At 39.0% G+C, this 18,599-nt stretch overlaps 2 protein-coding genes across 7 annotated transcripts in view; one reads left to right on the top strand and one right to left on the bottom strand.

The window, feature by feature from the left end:
- Positions 1 to 18,599, bottom strand: part of saa (serum amyloid A) — a 323,028-nt gene that overhangs the window by 1,043 nt on the left and 303,386 nt on the right. For 3 of the 5 annotated variants that reach the window (XM_071488636.1, XM_071488634.1, XM_071488635.1), the window contains exon 2: positions 21 to 120. In XM_071488636.1, coding sequence (XP_071344737.1) covers positions 21 to 108 — 88 coding nt within the window. In that variant the 5' untranslated portion in view covers positions 109 to 120. Of the gene's footprint in view, positions 1 to 20; positions 121 to 215; positions 366 to 18,599 lie in introns of those variants that run through there. The other 2 variants (XM_071488632.1, XM_071488633.1) reach the window with 2 other exon arrangements.
- Positions 1 to 18,599, top strand: part of syt7b (synaptotagmin VIIb) — a 100,499-nt gene that overhangs the window by 4,920 nt on the left and 76,980 nt on the right. For both annotated transcript variants that reach the window (XM_071488620.1, XM_071488619.1), the window contains exons 3-4: positions 6,576 to 6,674; positions 7,232 to 7,806. In XM_071488620.1, the coding sequence (XP_071344721.1) occupies positions 7,773 to 7,806 (34 nt within the window). In that variant the 5' untranslated portion in view covers positions 6,576 to 6,674; positions 7,232 to 7,772. The remainder of the gene's footprint in view (positions 1 to 6,575; positions 6,675 to 7,231; positions 7,807 to 18,599) is intronic.

The following is an 18,599-nucleotide window of genomic DNA, read 5'->3' as shown; positions in this document are numbered from 1 at the left end:
ATGAAGGCCTTGTTTCTAACCTTGAGCAGCTTCAACAGGAAACTTGTACCACTCAGCGTTGGTTTCCACAATTAGAATCAGAACAATTCCTGCTAGAAGCAACTTCATGGTTACAGATGTCTAAAAGAAAAAAAAGTTCATCATTAAAAATATAAAATTATACACATAGATTTATGTTCATCAGGTTCTGTTACCAAATAAAAATTAAAACTTACTGTGCACTACCTGTAGGGAATAGAGTAAGTCTTAATCCTGGAATATCTTGTCTGTGAGAATTCTACTGGTTTGACTCTTTCTTATATACAGTTCTGAAACAGGCTGGGTTGAAGGATTTTAAGAATATGGGAAAGTCCAGGGCAACTGGGGACATTCACTAGTTGTGCAACTACTGGATACCTGTAGTTGCACAACTAGTGTATGTCCTCAAACAGCAGAGATAATGGCAAGCTTTATGTAAAAAAAAGAAAAAAAAGAAATGTAGTCTTTTTATTATTTCTTACGGTTATTTAATTCTTTAATTCAGAACATGTGTGACTGTCAAGAAAATACAAAATTATATTTGTTCTTGTTGATGTTGGATCAATATGATCCACTGCTGCAGTTTTTTGTTTTGTTGCTGTTGCATAAAGAACTCCTCAACTCCCACCATATCCCTGCAGCACTGGAAACTGAGAAAGACTTTGGTATTGCCAAATGAGCAGCAGTTCACGATAAAGGACAGAACATGCTATGCTGACAGAGAAAGTATGCTTTTTAACTTAATACTTCCACAACTTTTTTAACACCCCTTAAAAAGAATAATTTTGCTGTCGTCTTTTAGTTTTACTAGCTCACTACTACCATCTGCTGTCTTTTGGGTTAATGCACAGCACAATTTATATTTAACATTTGTTGACTCAGTCAGTAGCAGAGTTATTCAGCCATCATACAGATTCTCCTATGTGCATCATCTGCCGGGCAAAGGGGCCTTAGAGGATACTCTAAACTCTGCTCTGCTGTTGGGATTACAGACCTGTTTTATTTTTATACCTCTGCACTGGCAACATCCAGGGCCGGAGGGATTATGTTTTTGGGTTGTCCATACATATGTCCATGTTTATACATCTCATTTTCATGAAGGTGATATTTCAGTAACACCTTGAGGGACTTTCTCAAATTTGGCCCAGACATTCACTTGGACTCAAGGAACTAATTAGATTGGATCAGAGGCATACAACTGTTAGGCAATAATACTAGTTCTTTGTAGAGTCTGTTTTTCTTTAGGCATAGCTTTTCACTCTTTTTCCTGTTTTTTTTCCTCGTCTTATGTTTTCTTATCATCCCTTCCTTCAAAAACCTAACCTCTTTCCCCATCTCCCTCTCAAAGCATGACGTTGATTCATTTGCCACTTTCAATTAGCCCTTTGTATGAGTCTCATTATCCTGTCACAAATTTTATACTCTTTAAAACCTTTTATTAAAATAATGATCTTTCTTTCTGTCTCTTTCTCTTCTTTTCTGCTGAAATTGTGATTAGTAAATATTAAAATAATACCAAAAAAATGTACAGAATGCCTCACAATAAATAATGAGGATAAAATACTAAACAATGCTAAAGGAAACATTGTGCACAAAAGCACAGTTATTTACATTTATAATTTTTTTCTGTGTAAACAGCAAAACATAGGATGATAATAATAAATGCAAGCTCCGTGAAGTTGGCTATTTTGTTTTATGTTCAATTCTCCGTCCTCTTTATTTTGCATTTTCACTTAACTGTATCTAACTTTGTTCACTTTGAAAGAATGCGTGAGGTGCACACAGTCTCACCACACATTCTGCATTCATAAATACCAACTCATGTGCAGGAAATGGTGTACAGTACAAATGGTTTTTGAGTACGCATAATATATGCATATGCATTATGCCCCCTGAAGGACTTATCCGTCCACTTCTGGTGATGTGGATGTTGTTTCATTAAAATCTAAAAAAGCTCTTATAAAATAGGAGGAATTCTAGCAGAGCTTGTTTGTTTATTTCAAACAATCAGGCTCTGGTAGTTGGCTTAACAGAATCAGTGTAAAATAGATAAGCTGATTTTACTGTTGGGTGTCCAATGGCCACTAAACAAAAAAGTTAAAATTCCTCTTAAGCCTTATCTTAGGTTTGACAGAGTATTGACATTAGGTCAAATAAAGATGTCAGACTGTGAAGAAAATGAAAAAAATATAAAATTGAATTCAAAATGAACTTTATCATTCTGCATATTTTATTTTAGAAAGTATTCAAACCCCTTCAGTTTGTGTACACTCTAATGTGTCGTAGATTTAAATGTAAATTGATGAAACTGCTATTTTTACCCATCAATCTATACAGTATAACCCATAATGACAAAAACATGTTTTAGAAAATTTTGCAAATTTATTTGCAAAAAACAAACAAAATAACAAACAAAACAAAAGTCAAGTAAAATATGAAATAATGCTAAAACAGTAACAAGACAATACAACAAGACAATATTTTGGAATTTCAGTACAAAAATTTTTATTGTGAGCTTCAAAATCCAATTTTGTTGAACTCTGATTATGTCAGCAGAAACAGAATTTCAAACAATAATAGTACACAACAATACAAATAATAACATCACCACTATAAGAAAAATCAGGTTTAGCTGGAATGATATCTGTTATTATTCTGATACATTAATAACATCATAATCCTGCAATAATCATTTACCTTTATTTTGGTAAGTCCTGCTTGGTCATGTCAGGTAAATATACACCCCATATAAACAGTAATACTACCTCCAAGTAATTAGCAACTTTTAATCAATTTACCTTTAATTAATACATTTCAAGAACACATGACTGTTGGTTTACAAACAACCGGAGGATAAATCATTATCTGTGAGGAAGAATACGCTCTGAAGAACAACATATGCAGCGGTCTTGCTGTGAATTGTGTGTGCCATATACTTGCACTCCAAAAACATCTTGTATCCTCTAGTCTCCTTCTTTGAACAGCTGCTTTTGAGGTCTAATGTTTTGTATGATTTCACATCCTTAATGCCACACAGAGATGTTGTATTGTGTTTTAAACACTTCACCATCTTTTCAAATTCTAACTATAAATTTAATACAGTAGTATTTTTAGAAAAAGGCTGCATAATACATATATCACTTTACAACACTGTGTGTCATAAATGTATCATGGCACTGTTATAACTGTTCATGCTTGATTGACAACAATGACCTATCTGTTGTCTCTAAGCCTCTTATGATACTGACTGAAACTGTTCTTTGTGCTGCTGTGATGTTGTAGCAGCTCTCTGAGCTTTTAACAATGGTTTTCTTTTCATCACAGAACAATCTCTTGCCTGTCATTTTTTGCTTCATAGGTGAAGTGTATACTTCTGTTTCTGCATGATATTTTCCTTTCGTTCATTTCAATGCGGTTCACATGTAATAGATTCCTCATTTTATTTTGCACCAACCACAAACAATTTTTTAAACCCAGATCGCTTAGAATGCTTAATGTTAAAGATTTAATGTTAGAGGAGAGATTTTGAAACTGTATATATATATATATATATATATATATATATATATGTGTGTGTGTGTGTGTGTGTGTGTGTGTGTATTATATAATTGATTTATATTTGCAGATACTTCATACTTTAGCAAATTAATATTTTAAAGCACAGTTCTATGGTGGAACAGTGTACATTAGTGTAAATTTCCTCTCCAGTTAGACATTTTTCAAATCATATTTGATACGTACTCCACACACTGTATACATAAGTTTATGTGAAACATTACAGACTTCAAAAGGAATTTTTGGAGACATACCTGGGTAAATATTTTTAATACAGTTGTCAATAACAACTGTGTGACACTTAACTGAAAGGGTTGTATTTCATCATTGTATAAAAAATGATCATTTAGCTAATTAACGTTCAACAAAAAAGTTGTTATTCTGATTGCATTTAGTTACATTAATGCTAATAATAGAATGTATTAGCACTAATACTAATATATTAAACAAATGCTGAAGACCCTGATGTCTGAAGATGGCAATGACTAAGACATAAGTAACACCATATTGACCATCTATGCCTAACAGTGATACATAAACTCATACACTGATCAGCCATAACATTATGACCACTAACAGGTGACGTGAATAACAATTATTATTTAATTACAATGGCACCTGGGAGTGGTTGGGATATATTTGGCAGCAAGTGAACATTTTGTCCTTGAAGTTGATATGTTGGAAGCAGAAAAAATGGACAAGCGTAAGGATCTGAGCTACTTTGACAAGGGCCAAATTGTGATGGCTAGAAGACTGGGTCAGAGCATCTGAAAAACTACAGCTGTTGTGGGATGTTCCCAGTCTGCAGTGGTGAGGACCTACCAAAAGTGGACCAAGGAAGGAAAACCGGTGAACCGGCGACAGGGCCATGGGGGGCCAAGGCTCATTGATGCATGTGGGGAGTGAACGCTGGCCCGTGTTGTCTGATCCAGTAGAAGAGCTTCTGTAGCTTGAATTGCTGAAAAAGTTACTGCTGATTCTGGTAGAAAGGTGTCAGAACACAGTGCATCGCAGTTTGTTGTGTACAGTGGTGCGTAGCTGCAGACCAGTCAGGGTGCCATGCTGACTGTGTCCACTGCCAAAAGCGCCTACAATGGGCACGTGAGCATCAGAACTGGACCATGGAGCAATGGAAGAAGGTGGCCTGGTCTGATGAATCACATCTTCTTTTACATCATGTGGATGGCCGTGTGCATGTGCGTCGCTTACCTATGGAAGACATTGCACCAAGACACACTGTGGGAAGACAGCAAGCCGGCGGAAGCAGTGTGCTGCTTTGGGCAATAAAGGACATTACAGGACTTAAAGGATCTACTGCTGATGGCTTGGTGCCAGATACAGCAGCATACTTTCAGAGGTCTAGTGGAGCCCATGCATCAACAGGTCAGGGCTGTTTTGGCAGCAAAAGGGGGACCTACTCATATTAGCCAGATGGTCATAATGTTATGACCACCATATTTGTTGGCTCACCTGTTGGTTGTGAGGCTGAGTCATTTGCCTTGTGCTTATCTTAAGGCCTATAAATATGCTGTAAAAACACAGCACATTATTCCCAAGGCTGTTACACTATAGCTCAGATGTGTTGCTTTAGTGCTTATAATAATAATGGTGTTGATTGCAATATAATGGCTTTAAAATTACATTGAGTCTGTGAGTGCTCCGCACCGCTCTTTTATAGTTTCAAATAAAACAACAGCCCAGAGACTGAACAAATCTTTGGGAAGAAATTATGTGATGTACTGAAAAACCGCTGGAGGATTAAAGCATTGCTGAGGCTGTGCTGATGAATGTGTTGTTCTGAGTTCAGAGAAGACACTGTGACAGGCTAATAAATATTCATCACCAAGATAGTGAGAGAAAAAATGATGGTGAGGAAGAGAGCTGATGCAATGAGAAGTTTGGAACAGGAAAAGCTGTTTGTGTCCAATGTCTAAAGAATGAAGGAACTGTGTATGCAACAGATTAAGTGGATTCCACACTTGCCATAAAGCAGAACCAGCAAGGCGGCAAAGCCAGAAGGCTTTATAGAGATGCACAAAAGCACATAAGATGAGCTATCACAAGAGAGGCGTCAGACATCGGGGTGGTAGAACAAAAGAACAAATGTCAAACTGAGACACAGCAGAGCACTGAAGTACTGTAGTCCAAGACTGAGATGAAGTGAAGTGGAAATCCTTCCCAGAAATCACTTTTTGATGTTTGTCAGTTAGGTGAATTGAGATGGAGATATATAAATCATGTGTCCATGAGCTTTTCCTATTTCATAAAGGATACATGGATGATTAATCAAGCCTGTATTCCTTTCTGTGTCCTTTGGCAAACTATATAAAAGTCAGTGGAAGGTTGTTATTCATATTCATAAGATTTAAGCTTTGTGTTATTCAAGATCTTATTTATCAACTTATTTACAGTTCACTTTAATAGACAAATGGTGTGACAAATCACACCAGTGCTAGTTATTTTACCCAAAATATCACAAAAAATCACAAAATTTGCCTCAAAACAGGTTACAATCTGTACCACATGACACCTTCTATTCTTAGACCCTCGATGAAAACTTCCCAAAATAACCCTCTAATGGGAAAAATGGAGAAATCACAGGAGTAGCAGTAGAATATGAATCCAGACATGCAATAGATATCACTAGAATAGATATGCACTATCATATCATAACCATATCGCCATAATAAGCTTATAGTTCTGTGCTTGATGTTTCTTTTAAATTGTATAGGCCTACAATAAGTGCAATTCTTCTTTGTTAAATCTTGTGCAATATATATTGGCTGTATTAATCACATTCATATACTAGTATAGGCAATTAATTATGGTTTATTTTTCTCACATATTGACCTTTTACTTTAACTGCTAGCCAGACTCCAGATGCATGTTTAGTCGTATTAGTCAAAAGCTATGGTCAAGGCAAATGTTATTTATATAGTCCTGTACTACAAATTATAAGCACCCATCTGTTTTCGCTGACACTGGTCTGATGTATTTAACAGACTCAAGAGGGACGATCTCTCCTATGAACGACCAGGTGGCCACCACCAGGGACCGCTAGCGAGCCGTGTGACACTCATGGCTCCGGGCGAACGTGAATGGTGAGTAAATGTGCCTGATCGACTGTACAGGCCTATTGGCTGTTATGGCATGGTGATCACAGTGAAGGCACACAGCCCGCTCATGACACTGACACTAATGGAAAGCAGGGGCTCAACACGTGAGCGGCAGATAAAAACGGAGGCTACAACTTCGGCGGGTTGTGCGTAAAGGGATCCTCGCGTCAGCCCCTTTGATTATTGATTCCACAGTGAAATCGCCGGTGGGCCATGAGCAGGACTGACAGTCAGGGCTGATTGTGAAAAACATTACTTCATGTCACTGCTAGTCACATTACCCACAATGTCTTTATACTCCCGGTTTCACCTGTGCTCTTTTCATCTCTCAGAGCTGCAGCAGACTTCAGTTCTATTCTGCAGGCTATACTGATTATTTGGAATCGACTGTCTGTCATATTTACTATTATTATCAAACAGAGTGGATACAACGTGTCCAAAGCTGCTCGTAATGGCGTTTTTATTGTTGAAAATATGAGCGATATTAGCCCACATATAAACACGAATTATGCATAGGAATATCCACGTTTGTCTCTGTTCAGATGTCAACATGAGCTGCACGTCAATTTGTGGTTTCGGAGTGAAAGTGTGCGCAAAATGTCTCGGCGCGTAGAGATGTTGAAGACGGGAGCCTCTGATGAAATGGTCAACAACACCGAGGGCGCACGGATTCTTCGCCTCAGCTATGAGTAGACGACCTCCTACCGACTTATTTCACGTCACCCCGCCCGTCTGCCTGCCGTCTCCTCCCTTAAACCTTTGCTGCGACCATCCCTTTGAGTGACTCTGTGCTGAGCGGAAGAAAAAAAAAAAAAAAAAAAGAGAGTGGGAGAGACAAAGTGAGAGAGCCAAAATACATGCAGACTCCCAACATCACCTAGACTACCTGCTCCAGCTCAACAAGGGGAGGAGGACGCACAAGTGCAGGCGCGTCCATGCGTGCCAGCCGAACTAGACAATAAACGGGCAAGGGACCACAAATCCAAAATTGGAATAAGAGTTTATCCTGAGAACTCTTTGGAAAAGAGCACAGCTCAGCTACAAGAAGAAGGCAGCCTAAATGAGTACATTGTAAGAAGAGTCATGCATCTCAACAGAGAAGAAGACAGCAGCAAAGGTGAGCAAAAGATTTAGATCATTTTAACCCAGGCACTCTGTATAGTTCAGAGCTCTCGCGTTGGGTGCCAGATGCCCTTGAGTGTGTCATGTTGATGTCAAGTAATGATGCTGGGGGGTCATCCCAACAAGCTGGTGGTAAACGCTGCGATGGTTCTGCTATTGCTTGTCTGCCTTTTTACCAAAACGCGCTGAAAAGCCTTGGATGGCAGCGAGAAGGAATGTTGCATCCACCCAAGGTGGCAATGTAGTGACTGTCTGAGAGACAGCCACTTGAGCACTTGTTGTACTCTTATTTGTATCCACTGTGGATGTTCTCATCTGCGGTCGTTTTCGTAAGAGGTCACCAGAGCATGAATGCACAAGGTCATCCATTGTAGCTCACACTGACGAGCAGCCTGTCGGGGTTGTGCCGTTGCCAGCCGCGCGTTTTTGTATCGTTGTCTGTAATTGAGTCGCCACCGATGTGTGTCCTCCGTCGTGGTCGGAGGGGAGAATTAGAGAGCAGACGGTGTGTAATGACACGAACCCTTCCATCAGGATAAATAATTAGGGAGTTAATATCTTTCGATGCCTCCGCCAGCGCCATCCAGGGTATTTTACTCTCAATCTTTGAACTGAGGTCGAGGTCACTGACGAACACCTGATGAAGGAGAACTGCCTGTGAATGTCTGTCGACATGACGCAGCCAGTGTCTTACTAAGCATTATTAAATAAACACCAGTAGGAATTGCCTTGTGTCCACCACACCCACATGGAGTAATTTAATCACCATTTCAGCGGCAGACATATAGTACGTACAGTTGGACCTGAGGTTGGACCTCATCTGCAGTGTGCACTGGTGGACTTGGAATAGAATCACCAGTCTACTGCATGAAATGTTCAAAAACTCTCCAATCATAAATGCAAATGTAAAACAAGTATGATATCAGCAGTGCAAATCTGACCAAAATTCCTTTTCCAAGTTATAATAGCAAGAGCACTATACCATGAACTCTACTTTTTCTCACATCTGAGCAGCATGTTGATAATGATGTGATATTACTGGCAGGGGAATAAAACATTCATTTTTTATTTATGTGCAACTGTCCAGCTTTATGGTTGGCTAATATCTTTGTTTTTACCAGCTGTGAATCATGCTGTTTAGTGAGGAGTTCCCCATGTGGTGAGAGGTACCCTACACAGTGGCACGCCGCTTTGTCCCTCTTCTAAAATGTCTTACGACCTCATTGCCAGATATGGTTTCACGAGGGACAAAAGATGAGTCACCATCTGCAACTAGAAGTGATTTCATGATTACATGACAGGCGTGTGTGTGTGTGTGTGTGTGAGTGTGTATGTGACAGGCATAGAGTGCGTGTTTGTGTCTGTGTCAGTGTCTGTGCATCTGAAAGTGAGAGGGAATGTGTGAGAGAGAGTTGTGCAAGTCAAAAGGCAGTGATGAAAAGGTGAAACATAACGGCAGAACACAGCCATACTGAAGCACAGCACCTTGAAAATACTGATGTAAAAGTTTTCTATAAATGTCGATAAAATAAACTTTGATAATTCATTATATGGAAAACAGAATTTAAAAAAATTGTGCCGACAGTGATGCTACGACAGATGATGATGATGATAGTAATAATAATGGTAATTATAATAATAACAATAAAATACAAATGATGAATGTATTATAAAAAGTGTGAAGTGCATTGTTACATTTACAAGTGCTCATGTTTATATTTGTATAAATGACAAATAACACACACCAAAATAATTTAGAAGACATGACTACAATCTGGTAAACTTGACATACATTTTCCATAAAACTGACTAAATAATGGCACAAAACAAATGGCGATCCTGACAAAACATGAACAAAGAACAAAACGGCTGACTGTTTTTGCTCGTATTTAAACTGTTAATCTGTAACGCTGACAAGCTTTTCTAACAGTGTAATTTACTGCAAGTGACATATTAAAGCTGCCTGAAGTTCTTAAATGTTCTGTAAGGCTAGCCTATTTACTACTTAAACTCTCTACTAAAACAGATGGTGTTTTATGCTTATAGGCTGTCTGCTGTGTCAAAGTGAATCAGATCAATGGCTCAGATTCATTACCAAAAAATTTATTGCCCAGCCTCCAGCTTTAAGTGTCATGTAGCATTACCCTAGTCTAGTCAATGCTGAAATGCATTTATAACGTTTTCCTGCAGTGACAGTCTATTTTTAAGATTAATTTTACGAAAGCAGAAAGTGTTTGTTTACTGCTACATTTGTAATTTATGTTAAAAACAAAAGTGACAGTTCATTTCTGAGAATATAGTTTTATCAGCAGATAGTTTGCTTGTGTAGTGTTAAGCTGGTGGGTGAAATATTTTTTTCCACCTGTTGGCTCAGAAACCACGAATGAACTGTAGTTTCTACTCCATCAATATCTGTACTTACCTGAAGTGAAGTGATACATTGAGAATATAAAGTAATCAATGAGCCTGAGCTGTACTTAGTTGGATGTTATTAGCTGTTAATGCTAGAGGTGGCTTGGGCATTTTTAGTGGGACGTGGTGCAGTGAGATGTACCGGTTTAGAGCTGCAACTAATCGTTATCTTCATCATTGATCAATCTGACAGATATTTTCATGATTGATCAATTCATCGTTTAAGATCTTTATACGAAACTGTATGGAAAGTTTGTAAGGTAACATGATGCACAAAAACTGAGCCAATGAGACAGAATTAATATAAATTATAACAAAAACACTTAAGTTAACATTGACAGAGAAACTGTTTTTAACATGGATAATTTGAATAAACTCACTACTGCCATCAAAACTAACCCAGTGTATTGGATCAACACATCCCTAAGCAAGAATGAGTTTGAAGCAATTTTCAGATGGGGGCTTTTTCGCTGTGGAGTTTGGTCTGGTTTCCTCCACAAGTCCTGTTTCACCAGTGTCTGTTTGTTTGTTGGTTTGCTTGTTTGTCAGCAGGATTACCCAAAAAGTACTGAACCAATTTGCATCGAACTTGGTGGAGGGATAGGGCATGGGCCAGGGAAAACCCCATTAAGTCCTGGGGCAGATCCATATCATTAACTATGAATTAGATATTTTTTTCTCTGAAGTCTGGTGTATGTTGTTTGACATTGGCCTTGGCAGAGGTCTGCGCTCTCTGAGTGCACTTCTAGTTCTCATTATCGAATAGTCTGACAAAGATTTTCTCAGTGATTCCGAAACACTGACAGGGCACCTTCTGCTGCATGGTGAGTACTTTTACTGTTGTTTCTTTAAGTATAGTTTGCAGATGATGCTTATTTTTACTTAAGTCAGATTTTCAGTGCATTGTAGTGTCACCACTTTCACTTAAAGAAAGGACTTGAATACGTCTTCTACCACTGGAGAATGGATGGATTTCTCTAAACTTTTTTGTTCATGTGGCTTGGATTTATTTTACAGCTATTAGATGGTAATATTTTTTAAAACTACTGAAGAAGGTTAAAGTAACAGTTGGTGGCTTTTCATGGTGTAATTATTTGTTATACAAGTCTCAGTGCTACAAGTGTTAAAATCACAAAGTATTGTGGGCCCCATCTGCTGTCAGTGAATGGGTTTAAATTCTCTTGCCACAATGCAATGTAAGTCCTGTGGCGTCTGAATTGCTGAATATTGATCAGGCTGTCTATGGTTTAAGAATAGAATACATAACATTTTTTTTAGGAGAGCACAGCCAATTGTGTCTCCATGAAAATTTGTGATGAATGAGAGGAATGACACCATTGTGGAGCACTGGCAGAGATATGTTTCATAGTGCAGTATTCTGTAGTTTGTGTGTCAACAGCTTTCTGCAGTGTGGTTGTAATCTCTCCAGAACGGGCTAGGTGTAAATGTCAGGTGTCAAGAAGGCCTCAGTGCAAGGTGCAGAAGATAATCATTATTAAACTGACACGTGAACAGTGAGAAGTAATTGCTTAATATTAGTAGCATTTAAATTCATAGAGAAACGTGTAATTAATATTATGGTTAAAATTAATGGGCTGGAATCTTATTAGTAGTTTGAGACCAACTGCGGGAGAGAAGAGAGAGACAGTAGTATTTAATAGAGTCTGAAACAAAGATATTTTTATTCACAGTGTTGGGAAGCAAGCCACTTAGATTTACAGACTCAAGAAAGCAGACAGTGAGACCATGAAAGGGGAAATATTGCTCTTTTCTACTTAGGTGCACACTTTTTTATAACCAAAGAGGAGGATGATGGAAGATCGCATCAAAATAATGGTGGAATAGAAAAGTCAGACAGGCGGGGGCCAATAAAAAGACACAATGTGTCACAGAGAGGGACAGATGATGGGTCTGTGTGTGGTGAGCAGGGCCAGACAAATAAATTCTTCAGTGTTTCAGAAAAGTGCCACATCAATATATCTTGTGGTGTATGATTTGAATTGAAGGATTTTTTTTTTTTTTTTAAAGTAAAAAAGTAAAAAAACAAGGCATTGCTGGTCAAAAACATATGCAGGTTTAATCACATTGTCTCAATTGTTTTATTTCCTTCTGCCATTTCAACTCTTCAGATGTATTTGAGTTTTGCTGTCAACACATAAAACATGATACTGTTATAAAAAAGAAAAGGACAATACACAAGGAGCAACAAAGTTACGTGAACGGAGGAAGTCAGAACAGATGGATGGGTCAACAAAACATAGGACCTTAACACGGGAGACTACTGTTTGTTTCCTGTTGTTGGTTGTAATTCATAAGTAAAAGAAGAAGAATGCGCCTGCAAGGGGAGGATGTCCATTAAAATAAGTTGTTTTGTAGTCTGGAAGGCTGTCATGGCTATATTGCAAGCACTTTTGAGACCATCCCTAACTTCAGCTTGTCAGTTTCTGTTATGTGGAGGGAATAAATATTACCTCAATAATGTGACTGCTGTTTATACCTGTTCAGATCACATTATCTGTGCATATCCTAATTATATATTCATATTTGTTTGCATCCATATGCTAAACCTGTTCTGGGAAACACAATGTATGTATGTAAATGTATATTTATGTATCGTGTTTGCATGTATAATAGATTTGGTGTGTGGTTTAGACAGAAGCCCATGCTCTTACATAACACTGTTACAGCAGCATGTCCATTATAAAGACAGCAGCCTAATTGTTCTCCGCATTTGCCATGCTTCTGTCTCCCCTCTCACTTGACCCTGTTTGCCATTTTGTCTGGGTTTTACTTTGTGCCTCACTATTATTGATAAGTAGCAGCGTGTAAAAGATGGATAGAGATGGCGGAGTAGATTTTGGAATCTGGATGAGGATGCATCAAGAAAAGTAGCTTACCGCTGTACCAGCAGTGTGGGCTGAAAATGTTACTGGCAGATATAGGGGGCTGGTGGAGAAATACAGAAATAGATAATTGGAGACAGAGGCAGAGATGAAGCGAGAGAGGCAGTGTAGATTTTGAGAGAATATCTATGCTGTGCCTCTGAGTAGTGAGTACTCTTGAGAAAGAAGCAAAAGAGAGAAAGAGACATGCACTATGCCTTTTATTCAGTGAACTCATTGAAGCAATAATGGTCACCACGCATTGTACACAGAAACAATTAAGAGGAGAAAGATAGGGGAAGGAAAAGGTGAAACAAGGAGCTGGATGTGCCCTTTTTTGATACTGATTTATGTTTACAGATTTGAAGAAAGATGCTCTCCAAGCTCTTTTGTTTGGTGAAACGCTGACCACACTGACAGTACATTTAAGTATATTTTTAAAAGGTTAAATGTAAATATAAATCTCTTACTGTCTGAACAGTTTATTGTCCCAATAAGACTCACGGTGTGAGACAGAAAGACGCCTCTGTATAAAGAATTGACTTATTTGCTTATATTGATTGATATTGACTTGAGGGAGTGACTCAAACAACAGTAGAGTGTTGAATTTTCACATGAACACACCTTTTTCTCTGGCTTAACTAAATAACAGACATGCAATGCCCTGTGACTTATTTTCCCCCTGCACAACACCCCACTGTTGGCCTAGGGAGGATGTTGGCCACTGTGTGTCCCAGGTGTTTGTCACCTGTCAGCCATAAGCTTCATCGGGAGCATGTAAAGGATTCAGTGTGCTTAAAACAATATAAGTCATATGACATGTGATCCAACCACATCTAAAAGCAAAAACAATTTTATACCTGATCTAAATGGTCGCTTTCAAAACGCTTGCTGTCATAGGCTTCTCCTGGCTGCATCACACTGCTTCCCCAATCTCTCTCCAACAGTTCTGTGTCCTTTACATGCCTTTTTAGTCTCTACACAATGAATCATATAAATAAGGATAAGGACACATACACACTAGTACAGTCTCTCCTCCAAGGCATTAAGGGATTTGTACTTGTTGTACATATGAAAAGAGATGTCAGTAGTTCTCTGACATGTCCACCAAATAAAATGGCAAAATACGTTGCTTGTCCATGCCCTTTAGAATGACACAAGTTTTCTCTGACACGATGCCCCTACCAGTTGACAACATCAAACAAACAGCTCTGTTAAAATCTGGTGTTTTCTTAGTCCATCCATTGCGCCTCCCTACATGAACTGTATCTCTCCATAACAATGTTCCTGTCATATTTAGGATGCCTTGATGTGTGCAGTGGTGTAGGTTATCACCTTCAGATCTCACTCCAGCTTAGAAAAGGTGCCCCAACCAGTAGGAGTTGCTTGTGCGCTGTCAAAGACATGACTTAAGAACACTGCCAATCATTACTTAGGGTACTGCAGACAACATCTGAATGAACAGTGAGGCATCTTGGATAAGGGCATGCCTCTTATAGGCCCTCTGATTAACATTTTATGTTGATCTCTCTGCTATGAATTGACTGAAATAACCAAATTAAAGTGGTGATTACTTTATTTTTGGTTGCTATGTAGGATAGGACAGACAGATAGGTCTTATCTCTGATAGGCTCTCAACTGAGTGAGGCAGAGGGCTATTTGTGGTTTGTTCTTCTGCCCAGAATGGAGGCTTGAGAGGGAGGGAGCAATGTCGCGTCAAGAGTAAGAGTGCAACTTGGCTCGCCCTGTATTATTGAACAGAAAAAAATTAATTGTTTAAGTGGGGGGATTGATAGCTTGCTGGATGTTTGGCTGGCCAGAGTGATGGATAGATGGATGGATAGGATGGAAGGATGGATGGATGGATAGATAGATAGATGGATGGATGACAAAGAAGAGGAAATAATCCAGATAAAAGATGTGTGCACCCCACGTAGAGAGAGAGAGAGACGAACAGGATATTATAAGAACAGATATCAGCAGTCTAGCCAGGAACAGATGGTGAGACAGCGCTGCACACAGACAGGATCTTCCTGCCAATACAGGACTGAAAGAGAATAGACAGAGAATGTGCAGACACATACAAACACAGTCGTGGACTTGTAAAAGTCTTGATGAGAATGATCTCAAGGACTGCATTGATGTCACTGTCACACACGCAGCCCTTCATTTCCTCTCTGCTCTTTTGGTCGGTTTCCTCATCTTTTCAATTCACTATTACTGTACCAACCCTCGACGTCTTCCTCTAACTCTCTCCATCCACCCTCCAGTTTGTCATTATTGTATCATTTCAAATGTCGTGATAATGATGCCTGCATGATATCCTGCACTTTCATTTGATCCAGTTTTGGATTCCAGTTCCCAGCAAAAACATTCATGTCCGGCTGGTTTATTATTCATTACAGGTAGTAGAGAGGCAATATAATTAAATAAGCTAATGCAAAGAAGCTCTCGGGGACTATTAAATGTAGTACAAATGTTTAGTTCACAGTTAATTAGGTTTTACTTTGTCTGATGCATATCAGACATCGTAAAACCTCAGCATCACCCAGTAGTAGAGAAGGCATTGGTTAGTGTCCAGGTGGAGTCCTGGGAGTCCTAGGGGTTTGTCATACTTGGGAGTTATGGACCATGCAGAGGGAGCTGGTGTGTGTACCGAGCCCACCTTGATGGACACGGACTGACCACACTGCTGACTCTGGCGCTTTCCCAACAATTTCTCATGTTATACTTTTCTTGCAAGCTTTCATTCATTGTGTTCTGAGGCAAATCAGTAGGTATTTGCTTTTAAAAGGTGTGCTTTCACTTCTGAGTGCACAGGAAATAATTAGCAAGTATCCCCCTCTGATGAAATGCCAACATTAACCTTTCTTGCACCTGACTGGATAATTGTGCCACTCGCTCGACCGTGGAAGGTCTTCACTTCTTCAAAGTATCTTTTCTGGGAACAAAGTCAAATTTGTCTATTCACCAGAATTGATTAGCTGTGCAGTATGAGGTTGCTGAGAATCAGACTGAGTGAACTAAAACACTCTCCATAGTTTGTTGTTTGATCTGGCTTCCAGCTGCAGGGGTCAATAAATTCTCAATCAATGTTTTCCACACTTATGTAGCAAATACATTATATAGTATATTATGAGGTTAATGGCTGCAATCATTGTTTTATCATCAGTTAATCTGTTGCCTCTTTTTTGATTAATTGTTTAGTGTATGTAAGTGCTAAATGCCCAAGGTAACAACAAAAATTGTTCGTTTTGTCCAAAGAAAAAACTCAAAGATATTCAATTGACAATGATATAAAACAGAGAAAAGCAGCAACACATCACATTTTAGAAGCTGGACTCTGAATATATTTGGTATTTTTAGCAACAGCAGTTGCATGGGTCTGGGGATGTTAATGTTGGTCTGTTGTCACCTTTGGTCCAGACTTAATTATCTCTCAGCTGCACTTTGTTTTTAGTATAATTACACTCTAAACTAAGATGGTGAGGAAATATTATACATTGTTAACATCGGCATGTTAGCATTGTGAGCAAAATGGCTTCATGTAGTTGCTAATAGGGCTGTAGATCATCTTGTTGCCTGATAAATGACTTGACTGATAAATCAATGGTCAAAATTGTCACACACTAATTTCTGTTTATCGACTGATGATCAATTAAGTAATTGTCTCAGATCTATTGAAACTAACATTTGGCCCCTTACCCCCTGTTTGCCTCCTCCTCCTGCCATGAAACAATCAGCTGAAGTGGCTGAAGAATGCAAATCCTCACTTCTCTGTTGTTTCAGACAGAAGCACAATGTCTGAACTGACAATTGTCCGAGAATGTGAGCTACTTCCCTTGTCAACCTTCAGCTGCCAGTTTCACTCTGCTCTGAGGCCTGCCGAGCCCGTCTTTTGTTTCACCCCACTGAAGAAAGCAGTGGTCTACATTGCTGGATGAAGTCCTCGAGGATGATGTCTGCTACAGCCTTCAGCACTTGGTCAGTGTGCGGCCGCTGTGTCCGTCTCGGGGCTGTTGAGTAGCAGCTGAGGATGTGCTACAGTGTTCTTCTCCTGAGGCACTGAGGGCATGGAGGTGACTCAGCCTCTCTCCTAAAGAACAGACTGGACAGGCTGTTGCAGAGGCAGTGCATTATTATAAGAATATAAGAAAATTCTGAGCAGGTTACATTTAAATATACTTCTTCCATCTGTCTCTTCTGTTTTCTCATACTTTTTCATTCCAACAGCTCATTACTCTTTCCCTTTGATATATGCTGTATTTGTGCAATACCTGTGTATTCCCGTAACTATTGACTACAAATATACTGTATATTCTGTCCTCCTTTCACTCATCAGTAGTCTGCTCATTCTAGCAGGATAGCTCTTATTGTCTGTATGGCCAGTCAGGAATCAGTGGATATGTGTTTGAGAAGAAAGGAAAGACATAAATGTAATACATGAAATTTAAAGTAAAAACACACATATAGGATATAAAGTGCTTTTAAAAGCCTGGCATGACCAGCACATCCTCACAGTACAAGTCACCCATATTTTCCATTACACCTAAACGCCCACCATCTGCACGCTGCCACTTATGATTGTAATTGCCGTTCCCTTGTTATCAGCTATCTATACAATGTTCTCTCCCCGGGGCAATGAGATGGATAATATATGTGTGAGAGTGTGCGTGTTTGTTTGCATGTTTGCATAATGGATGGTCCCATCCCTTCGCAAATTAGGTGTGCGATCATGCACACAGTGGGGTCTATAAGTCTGGGACCATTTTCCCATTCATGGCCTTAGACTTTTGGACACCTTTGTATGTGTACGTCTCTGTTCGCAATGATATGTGACAACATCTGCATCAGTTTTTGTGTCACTGTCAAGCTGATGCTCTCCTGCTCCAGCGTCACGTCTGCGCCTCTCTCCTTCAATTTCCTTCTTCCTGCTTTTAATGGATTGTTTTTATTTTCCCAGTGTGTCTAAATCTATCATACATTTAAATGCTTAAATTACTGTGATGGAAAGTGGCCATGAATGGAGAGGGAGGGGAAGGAGGAGGATGGAAAGCAATGATGGCACTCCAACGAGGGATTTTGGAGAAAGGAGAGCAGACAAAGCAGAAGTGATTTGAAGAATAAGAAAACATAGATTCATTAGGGCATTGGGGCTGAATGATGTGCAAAAAATAAATCATATTGCAATTATTTTGGCAGTTATTGTGATCGTGATATGATATGAGTCATGATTTAGTTGGAATGGTCATTTTTGCATTTTATTTTCACTGAAAAAATATTATCTAGAGTATGAAAATATAGAAAAAAGACCAAGTCTAAAGGCTGGGCCAGTTGAGACTCTAAAAATAAATAGTTCTGCTGTCATGGATTACTGACAGACAGACACAGTGTCAACGGAGAGATCAGTCTGAATCAACATGTTACTAACATGTGAACCAACATGTGTTTGTGACATAAATCTGACACTGCTTGGCTTCAGAGTGAAAGGGTA

The sequence above is a fragment of the Trachinotus anak genome, unplaced genomic scaffold (assembly GCF_046630095.1).
Source record: "Trachinotus anak isolate AG129_WGS33_773 ecotype Australia unplaced genomic scaffold, CSIRO_AGI_Tana_v1 ptg000011l, whole genome shotgun sequence".
NCBI classification, from domain to species: Eukaryota; Metazoa; Chordata; class Actinopteri; order Carangiformes; family Carangidae; genus Trachinotus; species Trachinotus anak.
The sequence above is the reverse complement of the archived record's forward strand: the minus strand, read 5'-3'. Positions and strand labels throughout refer to the sequence as shown.